The 27,050-nt window shown below is 37.4% G+C and overlaps 1 protein-coding gene across 1 annotated transcript; it reads right to left on the bottom strand.

The window, feature by feature from the left end:
* Positions 1-483: 483 nt before the first annotated feature.
* On the bottom strand, positions 484-25,781 carry ppm1f (protein phosphatase, Mg2+/Mn2+ dependent, 1F). Its single transcript, XM_052108711.1, has 8 exons — positions 25,527-25,781; positions 24,051-24,310; positions 18,294-18,424; positions 10,463-10,665; positions 9,256-9,444; positions 3,147-3,290; positions 1,516-1,609; positions 484-1,167 (listed from the first exon to the last, which is right to left on the bottom strand). Exons 2-8 carry the CDS (start codon positions 24,224-24,226, stop codon positions 833-835), a joined length of 1,272 nt encoding a protein of 423 aa, XP_051964671.1. The 5' UTR covers positions 24,227-24,310; positions 25,527-25,781; the 3' UTR covers positions 484-832.
* Positions 25,782-27,050: the final 1,269 nt, after the last annotated feature.

Raw genomic sequence — 27,050 nt, 5'->3', positions numbered from 1 at the left:
GTTTTTTGTGCAAAAAACTTTGACAACATTATAAGCTAACCTCAAAGAATATAATAAAATTGTTCTTTTAAAGTGTTTATGGACTGGCCCCATTCACTTCCATTGTAAGTGCCTCAATCCAACCGTTATGCTTTTTATCAATAAACGTAAAATCTGAATAATTATTGTGGTAATCAACTAAGTCACAAATGCTATTGAGCTTAAATGTTATTGAACCTGGAACATTCCTTAAAAGGAATAGTTCACCCATAAATGAAAATTCCATCGTCATTTACTCATGTCGTTCCAAACGCATGACTTTTAGAAAATAAATGGTGACTGAGACTAACATTTTGCCTAACATCTCCTTAGAAATTAGAAAGTATGTCATACAGATTTAGAACAATATGAGGGTGAGTAAATGATGACAGAATGTTCGGCAAACTATCCCTTTAAGCCCAAGTAAACTAGATAACCTGTTACAAACAAGGCAAGTAGTTAGTAGATGGAAATGTCTCATTAAAAAAGAAGGCAAGTTAAGACTTAACTACGAAGAGAGTTAATAGATGACCAAGACTTAGACATTCTTGGGGAAGGAGAAAAAAAAAAAAAAAAGCAAACACCTTTCACTGGTGTTCAATACTTTCTTCTAAATGCATGAATGGACTTGTTTCATAAAATTTTTTGGATGACCTCACACGTTAGTTAAACAAAAGTCCAATTCAACAACTCCTTAAAAACATCATTCCCAAGAGCCTTTTCTCAACCACTGGAAGCTGCAGATGGTGCAAACACCTTTAACACATATTGGTCACCTGCTTCATTCATGGAAAATGTCTTCCTATTCTCCCTTTCATATCTCTGCTGCTTCTCCAGTGGCTCCTCTCTCTGTTCCAGAACTCGTCTCGTGGGTCAAAAGTTGCTGTGGTTCCTTTAGGAACACCACAAGAACAGTGATGTTATCACTGGAACCAGCAGCCTTTGCCTGGGCCACCAGACTCTGAGCCACTTCATCCCCCGAGCCACTGCCCTCTCTTAGAGCTTCCAGGACAAGACCCGGGACCTCCCAAGGCTGAACCACGTCAAAGAAGCCGTCACAGGCTAGGAGGATGTAATCTTCATCACCATTCAGCTGGACTGATGAGCTGTCAGCTTCATTAGAGACATATGGCTTTTGATCAAAGTCACCTGTTGGGAAAAGTGGAGGTGTATTACTGATATCAAGAATTTCTTTGTAACTTTAGACAAGCTTAAATGGACCTACAGAGCTGAGATATTCTTCTAAAAATCTTTGTTTGTGTTCTGCAGAACAAAGTCTGAAGTCTCAAGTCTGATATTTTACCTCGCATTTTAAGTTCACTTTAGACATAAATGACGTGTTTACCTTAACACCTTTTACAGAGAGTAAAAGACCGATCTTGTTATTTTAAGAATCTATATTGGGATCATTCAAATGATGATCGTGATAAACGGAAATTTGTTATTTTTTTTACCCGGCCCTAACATTTGTTTGTCTGATCTGGTCATCTTATTTACCTATAGCCCTGGAAACTGCATATGTGCCATTTACACGCCAGCAACCCATGAAAGCAATGCATCCACCTAGATCTTCAATCCTTTTCTTCTCATCCTGCACAGAAAAACAAGCAGAGTTCAAAATACATTTAAAATACTGGTGCGTTTGAAGTCATTGGTTCTTGGGTGTCACATGACTGATCATCATTGATGTCAAACCTGTTGCAACATGACTTAAAGCATCATATCTGAAAGTACACCAGCCCAAATGAGAATTAAGATTTTCACTGAATTTTCCCCCGAAAGAAGACTTGAAATATGATGCAGCAATCACATGGACTACTTTTGACAAAACGGCCATTGTATTAAAAAGGTGGAATAGGATATTGTAGCATGGTTGAAATGAGAAAGGAGGTGCCGGGAACCGGCTGAACAATAAAATGAACAAACAAAAAAGACACAACAACATAAAACGCACACATGGCAGCTGCATGTGGCTCTCTCTCTCCCAAACTGATTAGCCCGATTGGGGGCCGGGTGTGCGTAGTAGTCATGGCCCGGCCCTCCGGGCAAGGTGGAGCGACAGTGAGAGAGAGAAAGTAACTTGCTCGCCGGTTCCCAGACATGCCGTTGCCTAGTCCTCGATCACTCCTCCACCCTCTGGCAGACAACAGCTGCTCCTCCCTGGGCGGGCCAGCAGCGAGCCCCTCCTTCCCTCACAGATGGCGGCCGTACCTCCGTGTCCAGGTGGCCAACAGTAACTCCTCTGTACCTCGGCGGATGGCTGGAGCTGCTACTTTTGGTGGATGGCTGTGGCGAGGACTCCATGACAGCGTATCCCTCCTCCTTAACAGGTATTGGCACGAATGTAACATGGTTGAAAAGGAAAAGGAGGCGGTGGGAACCGGCTGAACAATCAAAGTCATATTTTAATAGGAACTTAAAGGCAAACGTGGCTCTCTCTCTCCCGCAATGCCACGTTCCACTCCACTTATCCCTCTCCTCGGCTGATTAGCCCGATTGGGTCCAGGTGTGCATAGTCACAGTCCGGCCCGCCCTCATCCTCCTATAAATGGTCTGCACTTATATAGCTTAATATACTATATACCTTAATGGTATTCAAAGCGCTTTACACTGTGACTCATTCACCCATTCTCACACACACACACACACACACACACACACACACACACACACACACACACACACACACACACACACACACACTCATACACCAATGGCGGCAGAGCTGCCATGCAAGGTGCTAGCCTGACATTGGGAGCAACTTGGGGTTCAGTGTCTTACCCAAGGACACTTCAGCATGTGGAGTCGTGTGGGCCGGGAATCGAACCACCAACCCTACGATTAGTGGCCAACCCGCTATATTTATAAAAATAACTTTTGTCTTTTATGCCTGTCTTTTATATTAAAACAAGACCACACTAAATTTGAAGTCTGTCTGAGCCTCTCTAGGGTCTCTTCTGATGCTTTGGGCATTTAGTCAGTGTAAGAATGCAGGACACACCACTAATATTGATTCAGCATGTGGTCAGCAGTTCATCTGTCTCACATTTCCATTGCTTGCAGTGAACAGATGAATATCTGATACTGTCTTGTGGTTCAGTCTGGCAATGGACTGTAGTGTCTCGTACCTCTCTCTCAGGTTTGTGTGGGTCCATTAGTGTCACTGGTTCTCCTTGTCTGACCAGCATAGCTTGAGAGTCACCCAACCAGGCGACAGTAAGGCAATCCAAGGTCAGCAAGACAGCCACACCAGTGCTGCCACTGCGAAGACGCTAAAGAAAAAAAAAAAACAGATTGATGTTTAGTTTGCCTTCCTCTTGTGACTGATGATACACCGCATTGTTTGATTCAAGTTTCTAATAATGCACACTCAGATTTCTAATCAGCAGATAAAAATGTGTTTTTAAACTTTTTAAAGTGTAGATTCTTTAATTATGCTGTGTTCACATCAACATATTGTAATTTTGAGCTTCCAAATATTAAAAAAATGACTTTTTTTTTAACTTGTAATTATACATTGCAATTTTGTGGTGATGGGGACAAAAATAGCAGCAGCTTTAACAAATAAAGGTAGTTAGGTAGAAAGCTCTACACATATTTCTGTTTAAAATGGCATTTTATTATAGCCAATAACCAGTTTTCTTCATTCTTCCATATAGCATGTAGACGTTAAAGCAGCAATTTATAATATTTTTCAGTTAAAAATTGCATTAAATTGCCATTATTGATTCAGTACATAAACAATTATTGATCAAAACAATGTCCTTCCCTCGATTCACTACAGTAAGCCTTTAAAAATGATTTGTATTTTGAGCTGCCATGTTGGATTTGGTGCGAAATCGCTGACTTATGCCGTTCATCCTTACGTCATTACTCCACATCCGTAAACAAAGAAAAGAAGAACCAGCTGTCATGCGTTCCAGCTGCAGAAACTATGTTAAGTTCAGTCAGTCACACTCAGGACAGCATCGCTGCCGTCTGGATGGATGCTTATCTGTTATCCATTTGGTGAAGTTGCTTGCCTGCTATAATAATTAGATATATTTTCTGGTAGGGTTGATGAAGCTTATATTATGAAATCATCAAATACTCGCATGTTAACCGATTGCAATGTATCTACGTTGACGGGGAAGTTACTGTGACATGTTAATGTATGACTAAGGAAACTGACTTATATTGCATATTTAAGCACATTATTTTAATGTTTAATCAAGTATATTTTATCCCCATCATTATTGAAGCCTTGTTTTATGTTTTTAGTTTATGTTGTTATTGTGTGCATTGCATAGACATGCTACTGTAGTATTACAGTTTACTTGCATTATCAATGGAGGCTGTAAAATATAATATCAAAATAATAAATCTTCTATTGAACTCGTATCAGCCGTAACATGTGTCACCTCTTAAATGTATAAGTGTAGAACAAAAAAAACATTAGTAGTATATAAAACACTTGAATAATCCTATTAAAATATACCGGTAATGGTTGAGGAGAGTCCTCTAATATAAATGCACTCTGTGTAAAAGCACTTCTAACAGATGCATCCAGTGTGCATCCCTCTTTAACTTACCCTGCCGCTCACACTTTACCATAGTTGTGTTGTGAAATATGTTTGAAAACACTATTGAGACTATTGTCCAACAAGCAGTCCTATTTATTTATGAAAAGAAAAATCCATATATCAATAATCAAAGGGAAAATCTTCCGATGATCAATGCATGAAAAAGGCATCGATCCCAATCCTAATCCTAATAATATATTTCAATTCATTAATTCTACTCTCAATACACATCTTACCATTTATGTCCATTGTTCCATGACAAATTCAATGTAGTACTGCAGAAATCCCTTTATTTTCTGTATAGTTGCACAGCTCTAAATGGCAGAGGAACTATAGTTCCTCATGTGCGAAAACAACGAAAAGTAGTAGTTCTGAGTAAAAGTACCTAAAACAATCTTTAGTTCCTGCAGTGGGAAAGGGCCTTTAGATGCATACATCACCTTGCAGTTAACTCGAGAGCGTCCATTGTGCATTAGCTAGACAAGCCTGAAAATTGCGTGATCTAAGCTAAAGAAGCACAACTTATAATACCATTGCTGTCAGGTATTATACTGCAGTTTACTGCTGATTTGAAACATGGTCTTTAATCATAATCTTGACAAACAGTTTTGGAGATTTCGGTCTTTCCTCATTCAAGTAGATAGGAGCTACACTTTTATACCACTTGTATCCATAGAAAATAGCTGCCTGTGAGCATTCCAAAGATGGCCGCCGAGTGGATTGACTTGCCTTGAAAGGGACTTTGGTATAATTAAAAAAAAATCCTTTTAAAAGTAAATAGAGTTTTGCTTTATAATAAAGTTATATTCTGAACAAACAATTAAAAATATTTTTTTACTGCATTTATTCATTTTAATATTAAATGATACTTTTATGTTATAAAAACAATGATAAAATTGTTAATTGTTCGTGTTAGTTCCCATTTCATTCAATAACGTTAGTGTATCCTCACTTTTTATGTAAATGGTTTATTTATATGTTTAGAAATGAACATTAATAAAGATTAATAAATGCAGTAAAAGTATTATTTATTGTTATTTCATGTTATCAGGTGCATTTACTAATTTAAATGAATACAACCTTATTGTACCATTTACTGTAAATGATAAAAATTATATATATTCTTTTACTCTTGCGCTGACCATACCAGTGAAACAGAAAAAGTGCTTACTCATATCTGTATCTGTGGAGGCAGATGGAGCAGTGCAACATGCAACATGCACAGTTTGCTTACCACGTATCTAACCCAGACTCTATCTGTGTTTGTTACAGTGTAGGAAGATTAGATTCACACAACAGTTCCATCTTAAGAAGTGGGAGAAGTGCGAAAAGATTTTTCCATCGAGAACAACCACATAATGTACCGGCTTGACAAGTAAAGGAAAAGATAAATCGAACTGTTGAAACTGTTTTCAAAAATAGATTAATTTAAAAAAAAAAAAAAGCAGGTTTACAGGAAAAACAAGCTTACACTTGCAAACACTGATTTTCACTTACTGCATTTGATGTTTTTTGTAATATATGCTTAAAAGTGGTTTATCTAGAGCCATTTATGAGTTGAACATACTGTGGGGTCCAAAACTTTTATATGTACAGTTGAAGTCAAAAGTTTACATACAGCTAAATACATTTAAACTCAGTTTTTCACAATTCCTGACATTTAATCATAGAAAACATTCCCTGTCTTAGGTCAGTTTGGATCACTACTTTATTTAAAAAATGTGAAATGTCAGAATATTAGTGGAGTAAATGATTCATTTCAGCTTTTATTTCTTTCATCACATTCCCAGTAGGTCAAAAATTGACATGCACTTGATTAGTATTTGGAAGCATTGCCTTTAAATCAGTGTTTCCCAACTTTTTTCTGCCACGACACACCATTTACGATTAAATAAATCCCACGGCACACCACTATCCCACATAACCATTGTTGATAGTTTTGCTTTTCAAGAACTTGTCCATGTTTTCTGTCTGTCTTAGTAGCATGTTTACTTGTAATGTTTGAAATTTGGCTGTGCAAAAAAACTCAAGTCGCATAAGCACGCTGTATAATGAGGTCACAGGTGACAAGAGCGCTAATTGGGTAATAAAAACAACTTTTCCAATTTGTAGATTTGTTCTTCCGAATTAAATCTCACAATGCAACAGCAAATAAATGTTTTATTTATGTATTTATTTACCGTATGTTCTGGAAATAAAGTCTCACCTGACTATAAGTCACACCAGGTCAAAATCGTGTTGTTGAGAGAAAAAAAGAAAAGAAAAACACAATATAAGTTGCATCTCTGTATAAATCGCACTGACAGAGTGGACACTGCAGGCATTAGGACCCTCGAGTAGCCGCTAGACTTCCCTTCAGCAGTTCAGATGTCAAACGCACTCTGTGAAGATTACAGTATCTCAAAATCTACACATTGTATCAGTGTTTTTGAGCTTGTTTTAAATGGGAGAATTAGCTTTTAGTAATCACGTGTAACAGTTTCTAATATTTGGTTTATGTTTCATGAGAGAAATGTGACAAGTTAGCCATATCTGTTCATAACATCTGTAACTATGCTATGCCAAATAAACAGCTTTTAGTCTGCGAGTAAAACAATAAACCTGTTGTATTCTATTCATTCATTCAAGTTAGCGACTGTGGATATTTCTGATATTTGCAACCCTCTTTGCAATGTATTAATTATTTGTTTCACTGACTGAATGTTTTTACTACAAGTAATGATGAAACGTCATTTTGTGGGCATGTGAGTTGTTGCATTTCTGAATTGACAAATTTAAAATGCTTCTACAGGCTCTACGACTTCTCTGCGTTTTTATCTGTTATGGTGCACATTTGACCAGCCAACATCAGTTACGTATAAATTATGTATATAAATCGCTTCGGACTACAGTATAAGTCGCAGCACCTTTCAGATGATGAAAAAATCTGTGACGTATATTCCAGGGAAAACAGAATCTATTAATATAGTGGAATTTGATAATTTTCCACGGCACACTGCTTTAAATTGTTTAACTTGGGTCAAACATTTTGGGTAGCTTTCCACAAGATTCTCACAATAATTTGCTGGTATTTTAGCCCATTCCTCCAGACAGAACTGGTATAACCAGTAACTGGAGTCAGGTTTGTAGGCCTCCTTGCTTGCACACGGTTTTTCAGTTCTGCCCACAAAATGTCTTTCGGACTGAGGTCAGTGCTTTGTGATGGCCACTCCAATACCTTGACTTTGTTGTCCTCAACTTTGGTGGTATGCTTGGGGTAATTGTTCATTTGGAAGACCCATTTGTGACCGAGCTTTAACTTCATGGCTGATGTCTTGAGATGTTGCTTCAATTTATCCACATAATTTTCCTTCCATATGATGCCATCTATTTTGTGAAGTGCACCAGTCCCTCCTGCAGCAAAGTACCCTCACAACATGATGCTGCCATCGCCATGCTTCACAGTTGGGATGGTGTACTTTGGCTTGCAAGCCACACCCTTTTTCCTCCAAACATAACAATGGTCATTATGGCCAAACACTTAAATTTTTGTTTCATTAGACCAGAGGACATACCTCCAAAAAGTAAGATCTTTGACCCCATGTACACTTGCAAACTGTAGTTTGGCTTTTTTATGGCAGTTTTGGAGCAGTGGCTTCTTCATTGCTGAGCAGCCTTTCAGGTTATGTTGATATAGGACTAATTTTACTGTGGATATAGATACTCGTCTACCAGTTTCCTACAGCATCTTCAAAAGGTCTTTTGCTGTTGTTCTGGGATTGAGTTGCACTTTTCGCATCATCTCTATGAGACAGAATGCTGAATGGTATGATGGCTGCGTGGTCCCATGGTGTTTATACGTGTATACTATTGTTTGTACAGATGAACGTGGTACCTTCAGGCATTTGGAAATTGCTCCCAAGGATGAACCAGACTTGTGGAGGTCCACAATTTTGGACAAAGTCTTGGCTGATTTCTTTTGATTTTCCCATGATGTCATGTCTAAAGGCTTGACATAATTTTCTGGAATTATCCAAGCTGCTTAAAGGCACAGTAAACGTAGTGTATGTAAACTTCTGACCCACTGGAATTGTGATATAGTCAATAAAAGTAAATAATTGTTGGAAACATTACTTGTGTCATGCACAAAGTAGATGTCCTAACCGACTTGCTAAAACTATAGTTTGCTAAAAATGTAATCTGTGGAGTGGTTAAAAAAAAATATTTGAATGATTTCAACCCAAGTGTATGTAAACTTCTGACTTCAACTGTATATTTAGACCTGGAACTAAAAGTAAAAATTAAAACAGAAATGTTGTCATACAATGAAGAAAAAATTAAGATTCTGCACTATTTCTAGGTCACTTATCAGATGCAAGCAAATGTGACATTGGTGATGTTAACTTATTTGTACAAAAGGTCAGATTTCCTTGCTTCCATTGCATTTTGGAACATTCTCAGACTCATGCTGGAATAACATGGATCATCAGATTTTGGACAAACATGTGGAGTCCATGCCAGCTCGAGTGCATGCTATCATTAAAGCTAAAGGAGATGCACAAAATACTAAGAAATAATATCATTTGTAATAAGAAAATATATATATATAAAAAGAAAAAGCCAAATAAAATGCATTTGCACTAGTGGTCTCGGACTTTTAGACCCCACTTTACATGTATTCAGTGATTGTTCTGACCTCTCTCTTGGCTTTGACCTTGAACATGTCATCTGTTTGTGTGAAGGTGTTTTTGAAGGCTGTTGTCACATCACTTTTTAGCACCTCCTGCTGGCTTAGTATGACATGGAGGTGAGAAGCAGCGTATATGGCAGCATCCACCCCTCCATGCCCATCAAACACAGCGTAATACTCGCGCTCCACACCATCCTGAGAAAACAACATGGAGGTGAAATTAGAATAAATCTCTATATTCTCCTTAGTCCACCATTCTGAATAGTCCAAACTGCCCAATTAAATACATTATTTCATTATTTCCTCCTTTGGTGATCGCCACATTGAGATCACATGACCAGTCAAATACTACTTTATTGATCTTGCTAACCCACCATTATCAATATATACAATAATCTTCAGTTACAAATGCATTTGCAAATAAATTTGCCAAGGCCAGCGAAACAAAAAACTATTCTGTAACTCTGAAATGTCACATTAAAAACAAGTCAGTTTTTTTTGTTTTGTTTTTAGCATTAGTTACACGCTTCTCTCAATACGGAGTACCCTTTATGCAAACAATTCACACGGTTTTCTTTTACAGCTTGACAAATCAGTTCATTTCTCTTCCAAAATTCACTAACACAACCAAAACAGTTCATACATGTCTCGAAATCAGTGCATTCTTCCATAACATAGTATAAACACTCTCGCCCAGCAAGCACACTTTGTCATTCAAAAAACACAATAACCTTAAAAACACTAAGTACTGGTAACATATGATGTATAATTTATTTATTGCGAAGCATCTTTGCATTTACAAACAGATGTGCAGAATTGTGTGCATTTGTGGTTTTCTGAATGGTTACAGAGAGAGTTCACCCAACAATGAAAATGATGTCATCATTCATTCACCCTCATAATGTTCCAAACTGGTACGACTTACTTCATTCTGTGGAACACATAAGATGACGTTAGGCGGAATGTTATGGAATATGGACTGACAGCCTCAGTCACCATTCACTTTCATGCATCTTTTTTCTATACAATGAAAGTGAATGACAACTGTTTTGTTTCACTATTACGGTTTAATGGAAGAAAAACAATCATGAAGGTTTGGAACCACATGAGGGTGAGTAAATTACAGAATTTTTATTTTTGGCTGAAATATCCTTTTAAGAATGGACCAAAAACTAGAACAAACTCTAACATCTACCCATTCATGAAGTCTCACCTGCAGTCCCAGTAGCTGGTTAAACTCTTTCAGGATTACATGTCGATCTTCCATCTTCCTTCGAGTGTTGCGAATGGCATCCACAGAACAGCTGTGTGTCCGTGAAGATGAAGGCTTATGATTGGGCAGCTGTTTCTGCCAGGCCACACCCACCTCTATCAATTTATTTATAAAGAGACGCTGCAATGGCTCAGACTCCAACACTAAAGAGACACACAAATGCATTGACTGATCATGATGCAACAGTGTTTATATCATATTTAGACTTAAATGCAATCATTTTTCCCCAAGAGACTCAACTTGCCAAATAACATTGTGAAAACATTTTTTTCATGCATTATACTGTATTTGTGGGCAGCAATGAGATCTCATCAGTTCCACTAGAAATAAATGCAATTTTGATGATTAATGTGGTTTCATTATGAGACACATTATAGTCATTGAAAAATGTTTGTATTAACTCAGTTTTGCCTATTCGTTACATCATGATTTAGCTACTTAAAGATGTATTTACATTTGATGCTGCTAGTGCCAGTGCTGAAGAGTAATTAACTTAAGAAGTGATGCTACTAACTTTAAATTATTCAATAGCGTGACAGCAGCTCAGTTATTTTTACAACAGTGTATCTTTTCCAATTTTGCATTGAACTGGAAGTTCTCGCCCCTATTTCGCCATTGCAAAGCCTTTCTATCAAACTAACTGGAGAAGTTAAGTTGCACCCCGTTATCACGCACTTGCACGCGGTATGGACAAAAGTGTGTTTAATTCGGACATTTATTTAAATGTTGCTTCGAGCATATGGCTGAACCCCAAATTATACATTAATAAGTCCCCTTTCTGACAGACAGAGTGGATTTTGAGGGAGGTTAATACGCTCTGTGACATATATATGAGAGTGGAGTGTTGAGGTCCTTTTGAAAATTTGGTTCCACATTTTGGAATTCCCAGGTATCAATTTTTTAGGTATTTACAGCTGTGCCACCTGCTCTGTTTCATATTTGGGAGTAGCATGCACCCCCCCCCCCCTAAAGCAGCAGATACTCTGGGAGGGGTGATTACTGCTTTTGGAAATGTTCATGAGGCATCAGTGTGTTACTCCCTGCTAATTCAGAGTCTGGGGGATGAAGCTTTACATTCTATCAAGAGATTATGGGAGAAAGATTTAAACTTTGTATTGGAGGGGGGAGTGTGGTCTAGGATTGTAAAAAACATCAAGTTTGCATCTAGAGGTGCAAAGGTGTGCTTTATGCAATTCAAGATTTTACATTGATTCTATTGGACCCCCTCTAGATTGTATAGGCTTGGTCTTAAAGAAACACCCACCTGCTAGCGAAGCGATGGGGACACTACCCATGTTTTTGGTGGGGTGTTAAGATCCAAGAATTTTTAGTTTGTGTGTGACGTATTGGGCATTCAAATTAAATTTTGCCCCAGACTCTGTATTTTAGGCGATGGAGCGATCATTAATATAGGGGATAACTACATACAAATTTGGATGCTAGCCAGTGTTATGATCAGCAGACAGATCATCCTTAGGGGATGAAGTCGTCTGGAGCGCCCTCATTTCAGGAGTGGTACATGGAGATGGGCAGGGTAGTGGCATGGGGAGGGGGGGTTCATTTCATACAATTTGATTCCACATTTTCTTTTATGTCTGTTTGGCTTGTTGTATGGAATCAATAAATATGGTAAATAATTAAAATCCAAAACGTTCTCACACCAGAGCTGTGGAATGCGGCTTTGAAACCAAGTCCATTTGCATTTATTCTTCCAAACTTTCTGGCTGGAATTATGCAGTCGTCGGGATAAACACATATTAAAACATTAATATGCCTCAAGTAACACGTAAACTTCACCTGTCGCTGTCCGCTCTGTACAAGTATCCCTGGCTTCAGCTTGCAGAATGGGGCGGGGCAACATATTGGGGCATGGCTACACATGTCACCCTGCCCATAACTTACTCTCATTGGCTTGGTCATCCTTTAGTTAATAGTTGTTTTAAAATAGTGTAGCCTGATAATTTTTATTATAGTGCTGTGGCTCATAAGTGATATGAAACTGTGTTCCTCATGGTTCATTGCAAACAGATGTAATATGAGTCTGACTGAGCAGTCTGTTGTTGTTTCAGTCGTGTTGAAAGCAGAGGGCAAAATTACTAATCCTACAATGGGAAAGATTCAACTCTAATGAGGTCGTAGTCAGTGTTGAAATAATTTAGCAAGATAATTTTATTTTAGTGCTATGACTCGTAAGTGACTGTGTTGTTCCTCACATGTCATTTCAAACAAATGTAGTAGGACTGAGTTGCATGGACTGATGAACAAATTGTTTTGATGTGTCTGCTGTCATTCAAATCTGTAAATCAAAAAGTTGTGCAATTTCACAAAGCCTTCATTATAAATCATGGTTAGAGAAATGAATTAAGAATAAAATGAATTATAAAATGTGTTTTTTTTTTTTATATCAGCATAAAGTAAAAATGAAAGTTTATCAGCGTTGCTGTAATATAAACATTTTAATTTATAACACAACATATGGGTTATGAAAACCTACAGCGCCATCTACTGTAAATTAACTGTAAATTACACTCCAATTCTCAAAGTTATAAAGATATATTATAAACATATTTTCAAATATACTAATATTGTATCTACTCGACCTATTGATTACTCTGCATTTAAATTTTTTTAGACATTTTAATTTAGCCATCAATTACAAACAAGAAGATGAACTGAGTTGCTGTGCTTTCACTCATATTCTATATTGATTCATATTCAATTCTTTGAAGGACATGAACAGTTAAAACTGCCTCATTGAGCAATAATGATGTGAAATACATAGCTTAGTCTATTTATATTTATCCAACATCCTACCTCTTCTGCCATTACAGTCCCTTGCACTGTATATAACAGATTTGTATTTTTTCATACGCATATATATATATATATATATATATATATATATATATATATCAGGGTTCCAGACTGCGACCATTTTTTGAGAATGTGCGAGTTCAAATTTTATGTGGTCGCATTTATGCGAGTGGACGCTCGCGCAACAGAACGCCGTTGTATCAACAGCAACTGCAGTCCGTAACTTATGTTCAAAATGAACGAGTACATCATGAATCCGTTTTCCAAATCGTGTTTTTGACTTATCTTGAATCACTACGGTACGCCTATAATAAGTGTTTATATTCTGACTATTTTATCCCGGGCTCGGCTTGGCTGCGATGTTGCCCAGTGCCTGCGTGACTCGCCATAGACATTAACGGAGAGAAGTAGCTCCGGCTACAGTGTTCTTCCGCAAGAAACGTGCAGTTTATTCATAAACAACGTACACGTCACGCGCATTGCACACTGATGGTGAAACGCGCCAATTCCGAATTCACGAATTAAAATGAAAAGGTCAATTGCTGAATACTTTAAAAAACAAAGTGTGGAAGTCAAGGATGCTGGTGGAAAGGACCAGCCAACGAGCCAGCACACAGACACAACTGATGACGAGAGCACATGTGCGGACAGGGAGGAACCGAGTGAGCAAAGGAAAAAGAAAAGGCACAACTTCCAGCAGCAATGGCTTAGACAGTACCCGTGGTTGCGATACGAGGCTAATGCCATGCATTGTTTGTACTGTAAACAGTGTGGCCCATCCATTGCAGGTCATTCTAAATTTGTTACAGGGTCTACGCAATTTAAGATTGAGTCTATTAAACTGCACAATGAAAGCAAAAAACATAAAACCTGTAGGGACCGGTGTGTCTCTCGAAACACTGAGCCCCTTCCTACGTCTTTTCAGCGGTTAGATGAGAGTAATCGCTCGACAGAGGAAAAGGAAATGATTATAAAATGTAACACTGCTTATAACATAGCAAAAGAGGAACTCCCGTTCACAAAATTCAAATCAATTTATAGGAGTGATAGCAGACAATCTGCGAAAAAAGACGGCTGAAAAAATTTACTCCGGGGGTTGAACAGCTGTGAAGACAGTACAATTATATATCAAACATTAAAAAACATAAATGTTTTTATAATAGTTTTTTTATTTGATAGTTAAAAGATTAAAACATTTTGCTAACATGAGGTCTTGTGTCACTATCAGTCTTTTTACATCAGTGCAAAACTAGGGTATGCAGATTAAGACCACTATTCATTAGCATGCATTGATTAATCCCATGGCATGTAGCAGAAAAAAAAGGTGCGACCAAATCATATGCTGGTGTGACCAACTGAGTAAATTGGTAGCACCAGTGCAAAAGTTAGTCTGGAGCTCTGTGTGTATGTGTATATATATATATATATATATATATATATATATATATATATATATATATATATATATATACACACACACACACACACACACACACACCCGTACACACATATACATTGGCGACCAAAAGTTTGGAATAATGTACAAATGTAGCTGTTTTGGAAGGAAATTGTTACTTTAATTCACCAAAGTGGCATTCAGCTGATCAAAGTATAGTCAGTACATTTCTGATGTAAAGAAAAAACAAACACCACCATCACTATTCAAAGTAAGTCATTTTTTATCAAATCTAGACAGGCCCCATTTCCAGCAGCCATCACTCCAACACCTTATCCTTGAGTAATCATGCTAAATTGCTAATTTGAGCTACTAGAAAATCACTTGCCATTATATCAAACACAGTTGAAAGCTATTTGGTTTGTTACATGAAGCTCAACATTTTCTCCCCACAGTATGCAAGAGACTGGCATGTCTTAAGGTCAATAAAAAAAAAAATTGCAAAATAGAAACAGCTTTCTCTAGAAACTTGTCAGTCAATCATTGTTTTGAGGAATGAAGGCTATACAGTGCTTGAAACTGCCAAAACAAATGAAGATTTCATACAAAGGAAAACAGGTTCTAAGAAGGACAGAAAGAGATGTGGAAGGCCATGTTATGTACAATTAAACAAGAGGATAAGTACATCAGAGTCTCTAGTCTTTTGAAACAGAAAAAGAAAAAAGAAAAGGTTAGAGTAGGCAAAGAAACAGACATTGGACAACAGATAATTGGAAAAGAGTGTTATGGATCTTAACCCCATTGAGATTTTGTGGGATCAGCTAGACTGTAAGGTGCGTGAGAAGTGACTGACAAGACAGCCACATCTATAGCAAGTGCTACAGGAAGAGTGGGGTGAAAGGTCACCTGAGTATCTGGACAAACTGACAGCGAGAATGCCAAGGATCTGCAAAGCTCTCATTGCTGCATGTGGAATATTTTTTTGATGAGAACTCTTTGAAGTAGTTGAAATTGAAATACTAATTTCTTTCCATAAGAGCAAAATCTGTACATTATTCCAAACTTTTGGCCACAAGTGTGTGTGTGTATATATATACACATACATATTTTGTCTTATTATGTATTTCTATATATACTTATATTTTCTATTCACTTTTTATTAAATTTTTTTATTATTATTTATTATCTTGTTGTTGTATTGTTTGTGCATTGGAAGCTTCTGCCACCAAGACAAAGTCCTTGTATGTGTAAGCATACTTGGCAATAAAGCTCATTCTGATTCTAACTGATCTATCTCTCCTCCTCACTCCAAAAATGTGTGTGCTGTTATCTTGTCAGCCTAAAAATTACATTCTAATTGGCATGCACACAGAAACCAAAGGCAGTCAATAAATAGTCTGCTACAGCAGAAAATAAGAAATATTGCATGAGGCATACAGGCTATAACTGTAAATACTGTACTGACGTACTGGTGCATGAGCGCCAAACACAAAAATCACATATACATGATTTTCAGTTGGCATTTGCTTAAGAACATTGTCACATCAGTTTCAGCATTTATAAATCTCGATTTGATCCTCACTTTTAATGTAGGATAAAATCCATGGAATTTAAGATTGAATATCACATACAAGCAAGCACTATAATCAAATTGTTTGGTTCAACTATTCAATATCTCTCAAACAATGATAACACACCAGCAATGACAACCAAATCTCCTATCGTGTATGTCTATGAAAAACAAACGAGCCAATGAGACTATGTTATGGGCAGGGCAACATGTGTAGCTCTGCCCCATATGTAGCCCCGCCTCATCCTGCAGGCTGAAGACAGGTCCTTCGTGCTCAGTGTGTGTGTGTGTGTGTGTGTGTGGAGGAGCTGCCTGAGCCCTGCCTCCGACACAGAGAGCAGACGAGAGGACAGAAGCAACGCAACTGGCTAAAATGTTAGTGACATTCATTCTTATGCAAACAAATATGCATGTAAACACAATGGGCAATATCGAGGTCAACAAAAATTATTGAGGTCATGTCCATATATTGTAAGATAAGTCCATAACATAATTATCGTGACCGGCCTATCACAATGTATTGCAAACACAGCCATGAAGCCAAGGAAGTAATTCAATTAACTCAGCTGAACCATCCTCTCATGGCTAGGAACTCCAAATCATTTCAGTGAGTCGGTTCATGTAAATGAACTAGTTCACATAAATGATTCACCTGAGCCCTGCAGTCTTAAAGGGACTTTGTCTTCGTTTTTTAAGCTAAATATTTAGTGTATTGCTGCTGTTTATCACTATATTTCAATCCACTTGTATACAATAGGGTGTTTTTCTAGTTTATTAGTGTAAATTAAAGGGATAGTACACCCAAAAATTTAAATGCACTTATTTACTCACTCTCATGCCATCCCAGATGTGTATGTCTTTTTCTGCAGAACAAATACAAAGATTTTTAGAAGAATATTTCAGATCTGTAGGTCCACTCAATGCAAATGAATGGTGACTAGAACTTCTCAAGCTCCAAAAAGCACATACAAGTAGAATATAAATCATATACAAGAGTCCAGTTTTTAAAATATCTTCAGAAGCGACATGATGTGTGGGTGAGAAACAGATCAATATTTATATCATTATTATACTATAAATCTCCACTTTCACATTCTGAAAGTGAATGTGGAGATTTATAGTAAAAAAGTATTGATATATTGATTTGTTTCTCACCAAGTGATTGCATCACTTAAGAAGATATACATTAAACCACTGGAGTCTTCTTAATTAAATTTATGCAGCCTTTATGTGATCTTTGTAGCTTGAAATGTCTGGTCACCAATCACTTGCATTGTATGGACCTACAGAGCGGAAATATTCTTAAAATAATTTATTTTTTTGTGTTCTGCAGAAGAAAGTGAAGATTTTTAAATAATTAACAAATGTAATTTTTTTTAGTATCTGGAGTGGTGGTGGTGTAGTGGTCTAAGCACCATAACTGGTAATCTGGTAATCAGAAAGATGTTGGTTCGAGCCCCACAGCCACCACCATTGTGTCCTTGAGCAAGGCACTTAACTCCAGGTTGCTTCGGGGGGGATTGTCCCTGTATAATAAGTAAGTAAGTCGCTTTGGATAAAAGTGTCTGCCAAATGCATAAATGTAAATAAATGTAAATCTTGTAGTGTAGTGTCTTGTTTAAAGAGTACATTGACTGTAGTTCACCTACTTTAAGTTATGAGTAGTTTGTAGCTTGAAATTCCACATTTCACCTTTAAATGTATCAGTTGTTCAATATTTTCAAACTGCTGTCTTTATTGTCATCAGGGCTGGACTGGTAATCTGGCATACCGGGCATTTTCCCGGTGGGCCGACGCACTTTTGGGCCGATCAGGGGCTGAATGTCCATTGTGAGAACTGAGCGGGCCGGTGGTTCGGCAGTGGAACATGCGATATGCAGAAACGGACAGTCAAAATTTGGGCCAGTTGCCATGTAAAATCCCAGGCCGATTTCTCTTCCCAGTCCAGCCCTGATTGTCATCATTTCAGTTGTATTTTATAGGTCACTTACAAATTACTTCCTGATCATCCTCTTGTTGCTGTTCAGGATCTCGGGGGCAGTGGTGAGGTGAAAGGTCATCTTTAAGCAATTCCGTAACAGCAGCATTGCACATCATGGCAGCAAGCCAGAATGGGGCATTCCTTTAAAAAAATTCAAATAAATAAACTTATTACATGGTTCACAGACATATTTGGTTGCGATTGGCATCTTGCACCATACTGCAGTGAAATATTTGTGTATAATGGTCGATAAACTGTATAATTGACCATTGCTCAGACCAACGATTTCCTACAAACCTGTAGATGTGCATGTCTCTCATATCACTCTGTGATCTATCTCTTCTCAAATAATAATAAAACTTAAACATAAATCAATATTTCATGTCTATTTTTGTTAGGGTTTATTCTGCGATAATGACCGGCAGACTTTACATGTGCTTTCATGCACTCCACACATTTCAATAGTGTACTATACACAAACACTTTTTGATTGTGAATTTACATTGATATTTTTGTTTAAAAAAATACTACTAGTAGATTCAAAATTGCTCTCCTTGGTGGGTGTTCAAACCTTGGAGCACAAGTGCATCTTGCACTAGACTTCAGAATCTATTCTGTTTTTAGATTTAGCACTTTGCCTGCTGAAGCAACAAGTGGTAAATGGACTGACCACCCAATCATTACACACACACACACATATATATATACATATATACACACATACACACCCACTTGGCTGTACAGGTGAAACTCGAAAAATTAGAATATCGTGCAAAAGTTCATTAATTTCAGTAATTCAACTTAAAAGGTGAAACTAATATATTATATAGACTCATTACAAGCAAAGTAAGATATTTCAAGCCTTTACTTGATATAATTTTTATGATTATGGCTTACAGCTTATGAAAACCCCAAATTCAGAATCTCAGAAAATTAGAATATTACATGAAATCAATAAAAAAAAAAGGATTTTAAATACAGAAATGTCGGCCCTCTGAAAAGTATAATCATGCATATGTACTCAGTACTTGGTTTGGGCCCCTTTTGCATTAATTACTGCCTCAATGCGGTGTGGCATGGATGCTATCAGCCTGTGGCACTGCTGAGGTGTTATGGAAGACCAAGATGCTTCAATAGCGGCCTTCAGCTCTTCTGCATTGTTTGGTCTCATGTCTCTCATCTTTCTCTTGGCAATGCCCCATAGATTCTCTATGGGGTTCAGGTCAGGCGAGTTTGCTGGCCAATCAAGCACAGTAATACCATGGTCATTGAACCAGGTTTTGGTACTTTTGGCAGTGTGGGCAGGTGCCAAGTCCTGCTGGAAAATGAAGTCAGCATCTCCATAAAGCTTGTCTGCTGAAGGAAGCATGAAGTGCTCTAAAATGTCCCGGTAGACGGCTGCGTTGACTCTGGACTTAATAAAGCACAGTGGACCAACACCAGCCGATGACATGGCTCCCCAAACCAACACAGACTGTGGAAACTTCACACTGGACTTCAAGCATCTTGGATTGTGTGCCTCTCCATTCTTCCTCCAGACTCTGGGACCTTGGTTTCCAAATGAGATGCAAAATTTGCTCTCATCAGAAAAGAGGACTTTGGACCATTGAACAACAGACCAGTTATTTTTTTCTTTAGCCCGGGTAAGACGCTTCTGATGTTGTTTGTTGTTCAGGAGCGGCTTGACAAGAGGAATATGACATTTGAAGCCTCAGTCCACTCCTTGTGAAGCTCCCCCACACATTTGAATGGCCTTTTCCTGACAATCCTCTCCAGGCTACGGTCATCCCTGCTGCTTGTGCACCTTTTTCTTCCACACTTTTCCCTTCCACTTAACTTTCTATTAATGTGCTTTGATACAGCACTTTGAGAACATCCAACTTCTTTTGCAATTACCTTTTGAGGCTTTCCCTCCTTGTGGAGGGTGTCAATGATGGTTTTCTGCACAACTGTCAGGTCAGCAGTCTTACCCATGATTGTGAATTCAACTGAACCAGACTGAGAGACCATTTAAAGGCTCAGGAACCCTTTGCAGGTGTTTAGCTGATTAGAGTGTGACACTTTGAGCCTACAATACTGAACCTTTTCACAATATTCTAATTTTCTGAGATTCTGAATTTGGGGTTTTCATAAGCTGTAAGCCATAATCATCAAAATTATATCAAATAAAGGCTTGAAATATCTTACTTTGCTTGTAATGAGTCTATATAATATATTAGTTTCACCTTTTAAGTTGAATTACTGAAATTAATGAACTTTTGCACGATATTCTAATTTTTCGAGTTTCACCTGTATGATTCATCTCCAAGAACAAACAGCCATGCATGAGATGCTATCTTATGACATAACAGCAAGATTTCAGCCGAGAAACTTCCAACTTGACAAGACCTGAGCTAACGTCATGTACATCTGGCCTATTTGGAGACATAAAAAGGGTTAAGCTTAATGAATCTGCACTGAATTCAGCACAGCTTCCAACAAAGAGGAAATTAATTCTAAATGTCAGGATGTGGGTATAACAATAGTGATTCCACAGAGAGGAAGTCTGCCCTAGAGAAATGCGTCAGGGGAGAGAAAGAGAGGGACCAGGATACAGCAAGAGATAAATCAAATACTCTATTGTAAATGTAAAAATTGAAGGTGACGTATGTAATTTCTGTGCCACTGGCGTCACCAAATGGAATTGTAAAAATAATGCGATTGTTAATGTTTTTAATTACTAAAAATAATGTTTACTGAACCCTGTCTTTCATTGGAAGAAACAGAGTCTCATCCCAAACTCACACCATTAGTTGAGCCATTTTTGAGCTTCTCAGGATTCTCAAACAAACAGAGCAATGTTTTGATTTGTGTTTACACTCATAGAATGAACTTCTGCCAAGTCCACAGTAATACGTTTTCATTTGAAACTCATTAATTTCTATGCTTTGGCCTTTCATTCACACCGAGACGGCGCTTTTATCTGGTTAAAACATCCCTAATGGATACATTTGAAAATGGCGTCTTCGCACAGGGAAAATGGAAATATTTGCTGTCACGTGATGCTATCATGTGATCAATTCAACCCAAAATAATCAAGATGGCGGCCCACGTTGAAGCAGCATTGTTGGGCTCGCTATCCACGTCTGCATTTTTGCACGTTGTTAGCATGTGCCTGGAGTTGATTGTGCTAAAAGAGTATCACAAAGCAGTCAAATACATCCGTATGGGCTCACGGTCAAAAGAGTATACCTTGAAAGTCTATGCGCTCAACCAAGCCCATGACAGGACGGCACGTGGAAAAACAAAGTATACCCTAGCCTTTACTTACACTTGTCTCTGCATTTAAAACTGATATAGTTGAAAGTATTTTAACTAGGGCTGGGAAATGTAACACTTTAATGTTTGTGATTATTAATAGTTTATTAAATTGTTTAATGCAGAATCCAATTAATGTTTTTCCCCACTTAGTGTGTCTCCAAATTGTCATACTGTATATACATTTCCAGGAGGCAAATGGCTGCATATTCTGGCACAGAAACTGATTGTGTGGAGCAGTGCACGCTTATTCATTCCGCAAGATGCATGTCCCAGTCATAATAAACACGGGAGCGGATTTACTGTACAAAGAATGGAGACTTCACCCGCAAGTGGCCAGCCAGGTAACGTGCTATTAATAATTGTGACTAATCACAGAAAACTAATTAATCGTTTCACAGCCCTAATTTTGACATCAAAAAGTTTTTTAGGTCATCTAAAAAAAATTTGCTTTGATTGTCACATAGAAAACTTTGGATAGGAGATCTAAATCTCTTAATCTGCTCTGTTTATGAGGCACTGCTAATACTGTCAGACAAACAGATCATGACAGAGAGAGAAAGGAATGACAGGAATGTGAGAATGCGCTTCCTCTGGTTAAAGAGAACAGGTGTCACAACATTTTAAGTACACTTGCAATCACATAAAACCTGTATCTTTTTCCAATGAAGTAAAATTAGAACATGCAAACAACAAAAAAGTTTTTTGTACAAGTGAATCTCACTTAAAAGATGTCCTATATTTACTGCAAAATCAGAAGAAAAAAAGAACATTCTAACCTAAAGAAAATTAAGCCTATTACATGTACAAAAAAACATTAACATTTGTTTTGCATTGTAACACAATTTTCAGAATGATCAAGCCCACAAGTTCTTATTTGTCTCTAGTGTAATGTTTTTGTGAGGTTTTACTTTAAGCTTTTATCACCTTCCAATTATTCTCAATGGTGATTCTCATTACTTTAAAATGAGTATTCTGCATTCAATACAAGTTAAGCTCAATCGACAGCATTTGTGGCATAATGTTGATTACCACAAAAAATTATTTCGACTCCTTTTGTTTTAAAAAAGCAAAAATCTAATTTGCAGTGAGGCACGGAAGTGAATGGGGCCCATTTTTGGAGGGTTTAAACATAATTTTATAAAAGCACTTACATTAGTTCTTCTAATAAAACTCATGTGTTATTTGAGCTGTAAATTTGTTTAAATTGACATTTATGCAGGGATTTTAAGATTTTAGGGTTTGTTGACATTCCATCGTCATGGCAACAAGGTTGCAAAATTGGATATAAGTTTACAACGAAAAGGTTAGTAGCACACAAAAATCTTGATAACAAGCATATAATTTATGTCTTGTGGCTATACTTTTGAAATAGTGAGTATCAACGTTTGCCGATTGGACCAGTTCGCTTCCCTTGTAAGTGCCTCAATGGAACCCCGATTTTTGCTATTTTTTGGGCCAATCAATATTATGCCACAAATGCTGACGATTGAGCTTAACTTGGATTGAACCCGGAATATTCCTTTAATACAACCATTTAAACCTTTTCATATCAGCATAAATTAAAGGCAGTACAACAAATACTACTACAAAGTGTTTTGCATTACTTTAGTGAGAAGGAGAGTTTTTGCAATACGGTTATTCAAATTGTGAGGAAAAATTGCTTAATTGTAGAGCTTGATAAAAATATTGATTTTACAATTAATCTCTATCATCATTTGAACAATGCAAGATCATCTTTTACTTAATTTTTGTTTGCATTGATTATTATATCTGTTCAATAAAAAGCAATTGAACTGCATAATTTGGGCCACATATAATAATATTTTTGTAAGGTACAAAGTTAGAAAGTTCCCTGTATAACATACAGCATTAACAGAGAGAGGATTTCTTTAATATGCAAGCAAAGTGGACATAATATTTTAAATGTATCCAAATTATTTAGAATCTAATCGGGAAAATCAGTATCGATACACAGCCCAATTTAATTGTCATTAAAATAATGCTAAAATATGGGCTTCTATGTCTTTTAGCAAAATATAATAAATGTTTTCCTTTTATTGATTTTAGCACAAAATATGACATTGACAATGTCTTGACAGGCTTTGTGAGACTCACCTATTCATACCTTGTTGAGAGAAGATGAGATTTTCATAACCAACAGAAAATATAAACACATTGTAACAGTGTTAGGGATAGGCAAAGACGCGGCGGGAACCGGCTAAACAGTCAACGTAAAGTTTAATGATAAAACTCAACATAAAACAAACATAAACAAACACAGACACACATGCAAAGCGTCTCTCTCTTGAACTGGTGCCTCCGGCTAGTCTTTATCCCCCTCCTTGCTGATTAGCCCGATCCAGGGCCGGCCGTGTCCCCTCACGGCCCGGCCCCAACCTCCTCCTCATCACACACATTTAATTCTCTCTTTTGCAAACCCATATAATTATATATGCACATAACAAACCTGGCTGTCAGAAGTCGGAGACCGAGATCCAGACTCTCTCCCTTCACCTCCTGGAAAGACACTTTGCGGCTGAGTGGACTGACTGGAAGCGGGTCCTCTGTCACAAGCAGGTTTGGAAACTCCTTCAAAAAGCTCTCCAGAAACTTCCCGGCATCACCTTGCTCTGCACAACTCATTTTGAGTACAAGCTTGTAACTGCTACTCAGGCAAGAATTCAGCGATATCAAAAACAAGTTTGAATGCCAAAGTCACGCATGAATCTAAAGAAAAAACATAAGGAGGAATAAGATTAACAACACAACATGACTTCCTGCACAACAATTCTACTTGTAGCCTAAGCAGGAACACAGTTAAATGGTATATTAGATTTAACAACAGTTTGAAAGTCACTTTCGTTCCTCTGTCAGTTTAAAGCTGAATATGTAACTTTTTCTGTGTTAAAACACTTTCTCCTATTGTCCCTTTTGTAGAGACAACTATTGGTAAGCCATTCGTGAGATACATTTTCTAGAAAATGGTAAACACTGTCTTTTTGTGGCACTGTTTGTTTAGAGCGACCTCTTACACCGGCCCCAACAACGTTACTCAACCAATGGCGTGAGTTGGGGGCGGGACTATCATTTTGTTTGACTAACGGCAGACGGGGGGCGTATTAGGAAAGCCGTTTTGAAAACCAAGTTTAATTTTGCCATTTGGTGGCACAGAATTGACATACTTCAGACTGTTTTTGCAAAGAAAATAAAATAGGACCAATTAAAAAAAAAAAATCCACAAAATATTTGACGCTCTGATTGCTATTAATAAATGCAATTTACGTAAACATATTATGTACAATTCAAACTCTACTTCCTGAAAGATATCACTAAAATAGGTGTCCTGAAAAAATATATCTTCACGCCTGGCAGTCTGAGGCGGGTAAACATCAAAAACGAATCCAAGCCAATCAAAAGAACCGGATGCAGCTTTCCACCAATGGAGTGAGTTTGGGGCGGGACTACCTGTTTGCTCGAACAATAGAACAAGGAGGAGCGTTTAGGAAATTCCACACTAACAGTAAAGAAAAATGTGACATTTAATGTACAACAGCTTATGTGCTTTAAAAAATGATTTTGTATTGGTTATGCACTTGTAACTTATAGCACAATATACAGTAACATCTATCAAAGTCCATCTTGCATAAAGCTTTCCACACTTGAGCAATAAACCCCAGTAACACTGCAAAACTTAACATAATTCTTACCGAAATGCACTGCATATAGGGCACTGTTGCTTAATGTATAACAGCATTAACTGCATGGATTCATGATGACATGCTACTTGTCTTGTACGACAAAGTGTTCGCACTGTCGCCATGTGAAAAGCAGAGCAACGGCCAGGGCCTTGAACTACACGTACGTACTAACTAGTTAAATTAACAACATAAAATGTATACGCCTTACACAGATAACAGAGATATGCATGCAATAGTCTATATACCTCTTTATGTGGATGGATGTTCTTGCTTTATGCGCCGACACTCCCTTTTTCCAAATCGAGAGCTGTTTGAGGTGCTCGTGCACGAACGCAAGCCCTTTCAATCACTACACAACAAAAGCCAATCAAGTTGCGGAAGTCACCGTGACAGACCGGAGAACAAAATATGTGTGGTATGTAATAAATAAGGATTAACGTCTGCGAATTCTGGGAGATGGTTGTCCGAACGAAAGGAAGACAAGTCGTGTGGTTACAGGATCGATATGGCCACGAGGGCGGCGATATAGAGCTCATGAATATTAATGTCGCCATGCTGTCGTTGCTAGTGACAGGAAAGAGTTATTAATATTAATGACAAATGCTATACCTGATTGGACGATACTTGGAAACGGTTAATAAACAACCGTTATATTTTTTCAGAGTAATAATAAATGCAATTGAATAAAAGTAATAAAAAAAATGTGTGTGTGTGTGTGTGCGTGTATTTATCACTTTGTGGGGACCAAATGTCCCAATAAGGATAGTAAAACCCGACATTTTTGACCTTGTGGGGACATTTTGTCGGTCGCCATGTGGAAAACAGCTTATAAATCATACTAAATTATGTTTTTTGAAAATGTAAAAGTGCAGAAAGTTTTCTGTGAGGGTTAGGTTTTGGTGATAGAATATAAAGTTTGTTACAGTATAAAAACCATTATGTCTATGGAAAGTCCCAATAAAACATGGAAACACTACGCGTGCGTGCGTGCGTGCGTGCGTGCGGGCGTGCGTGCGTGCGTGCTGGGCTAAAGCACCGAACCGAACTGATAAGCAGAAGGTTGTAGGTTCGATCCCCACAGTCACCACCATTGAGTCCTTGTCTCCAGGTTGCTCCGGGGGGATTATCCCTGTAATAAGTGCACTGTAAGTCACTTTGGATAAAAGCGTCTGCCAAATGCATATACAGGTATATAATACAATTGAATAAAAGTTTTTTTTTTTTTTTTTAAATATTACATTATTTTAATAATAAATACATAAATATTTAAACCATTCGTTTTTAATGTTATGAAGAACAAAGGTGTACTTTTATTCGGTTTACTTTTTAACCAAGCTTCATGTATGTACATATGTATATATGTATGTGTATATAATTTCCAGTGTCCTACATATTAATTTAGCTAATACACATTGTACAGTAATGATATCGGATGATACCTCATTATTGGTTTCATACCATGGTACTGAATAATTACTACACTCTTGCATCATGGTATTTGCAACAAGATACTCCAAGGTTTCTGAGAAAAACATAAAGTGGTATGGTCATGGTACAATGTTCAAAAACATGTCAGTACCATGATACTTTTTAGTTAGTGAAATTACTTTAGTTAAATACTTTTGTGGTTTCTGTTGATTTGTGTCTATGGAACATTTTAAGTTTATCATTCATCAACTTGAAGATTAATCAATGACTTGTAAGTGTTTTTAGTATTGTAAATGTCTGTTTTAATTGACTTTGTATTTAGGCTGTGTATTTATTTTTTG

Source organism: Xyrauchen texanus, chromosome 3 (genome assembly GCF_025860055.1).
Source record: "Xyrauchen texanus isolate HMW12.3.18 chromosome 3, RBS_HiC_50CHRs, whole genome shotgun sequence".
Taxonomy (NCBI): Eukaryota; Metazoa; Chordata; class Actinopteri; order Cypriniformes; family Catostomidae; genus Xyrauchen; species Xyrauchen texanus.
The sequence above is the reverse complement of the archived record's forward strand: the minus strand, read 5'-3'. Positions and strand labels throughout refer to the sequence as shown.

Coding starts and splice junctions, on each gene's coding strand:
- ppm1f (XM_052108711.1), bottom strand. CDS start 24,226: ATGAGTTGTGCAGAGCAAGGTGATGCCGGGAAGTTTCTGGAGAGCTTT. Junction 18,425..24,050: donor CTCCGACTTCTGACAGCCAG/GTTTGTTATGTG, acceptor ATTTTTTTAAAG/GAATGCCCCATTCTGGCTTG. Junction 10,666..18,293: donor GGATGATCAGGAAGTAATTT/GTAAGTGACCTA, acceptor GTGTCTCTTTAG/TGTTGGAGTCTGAGCCATTG.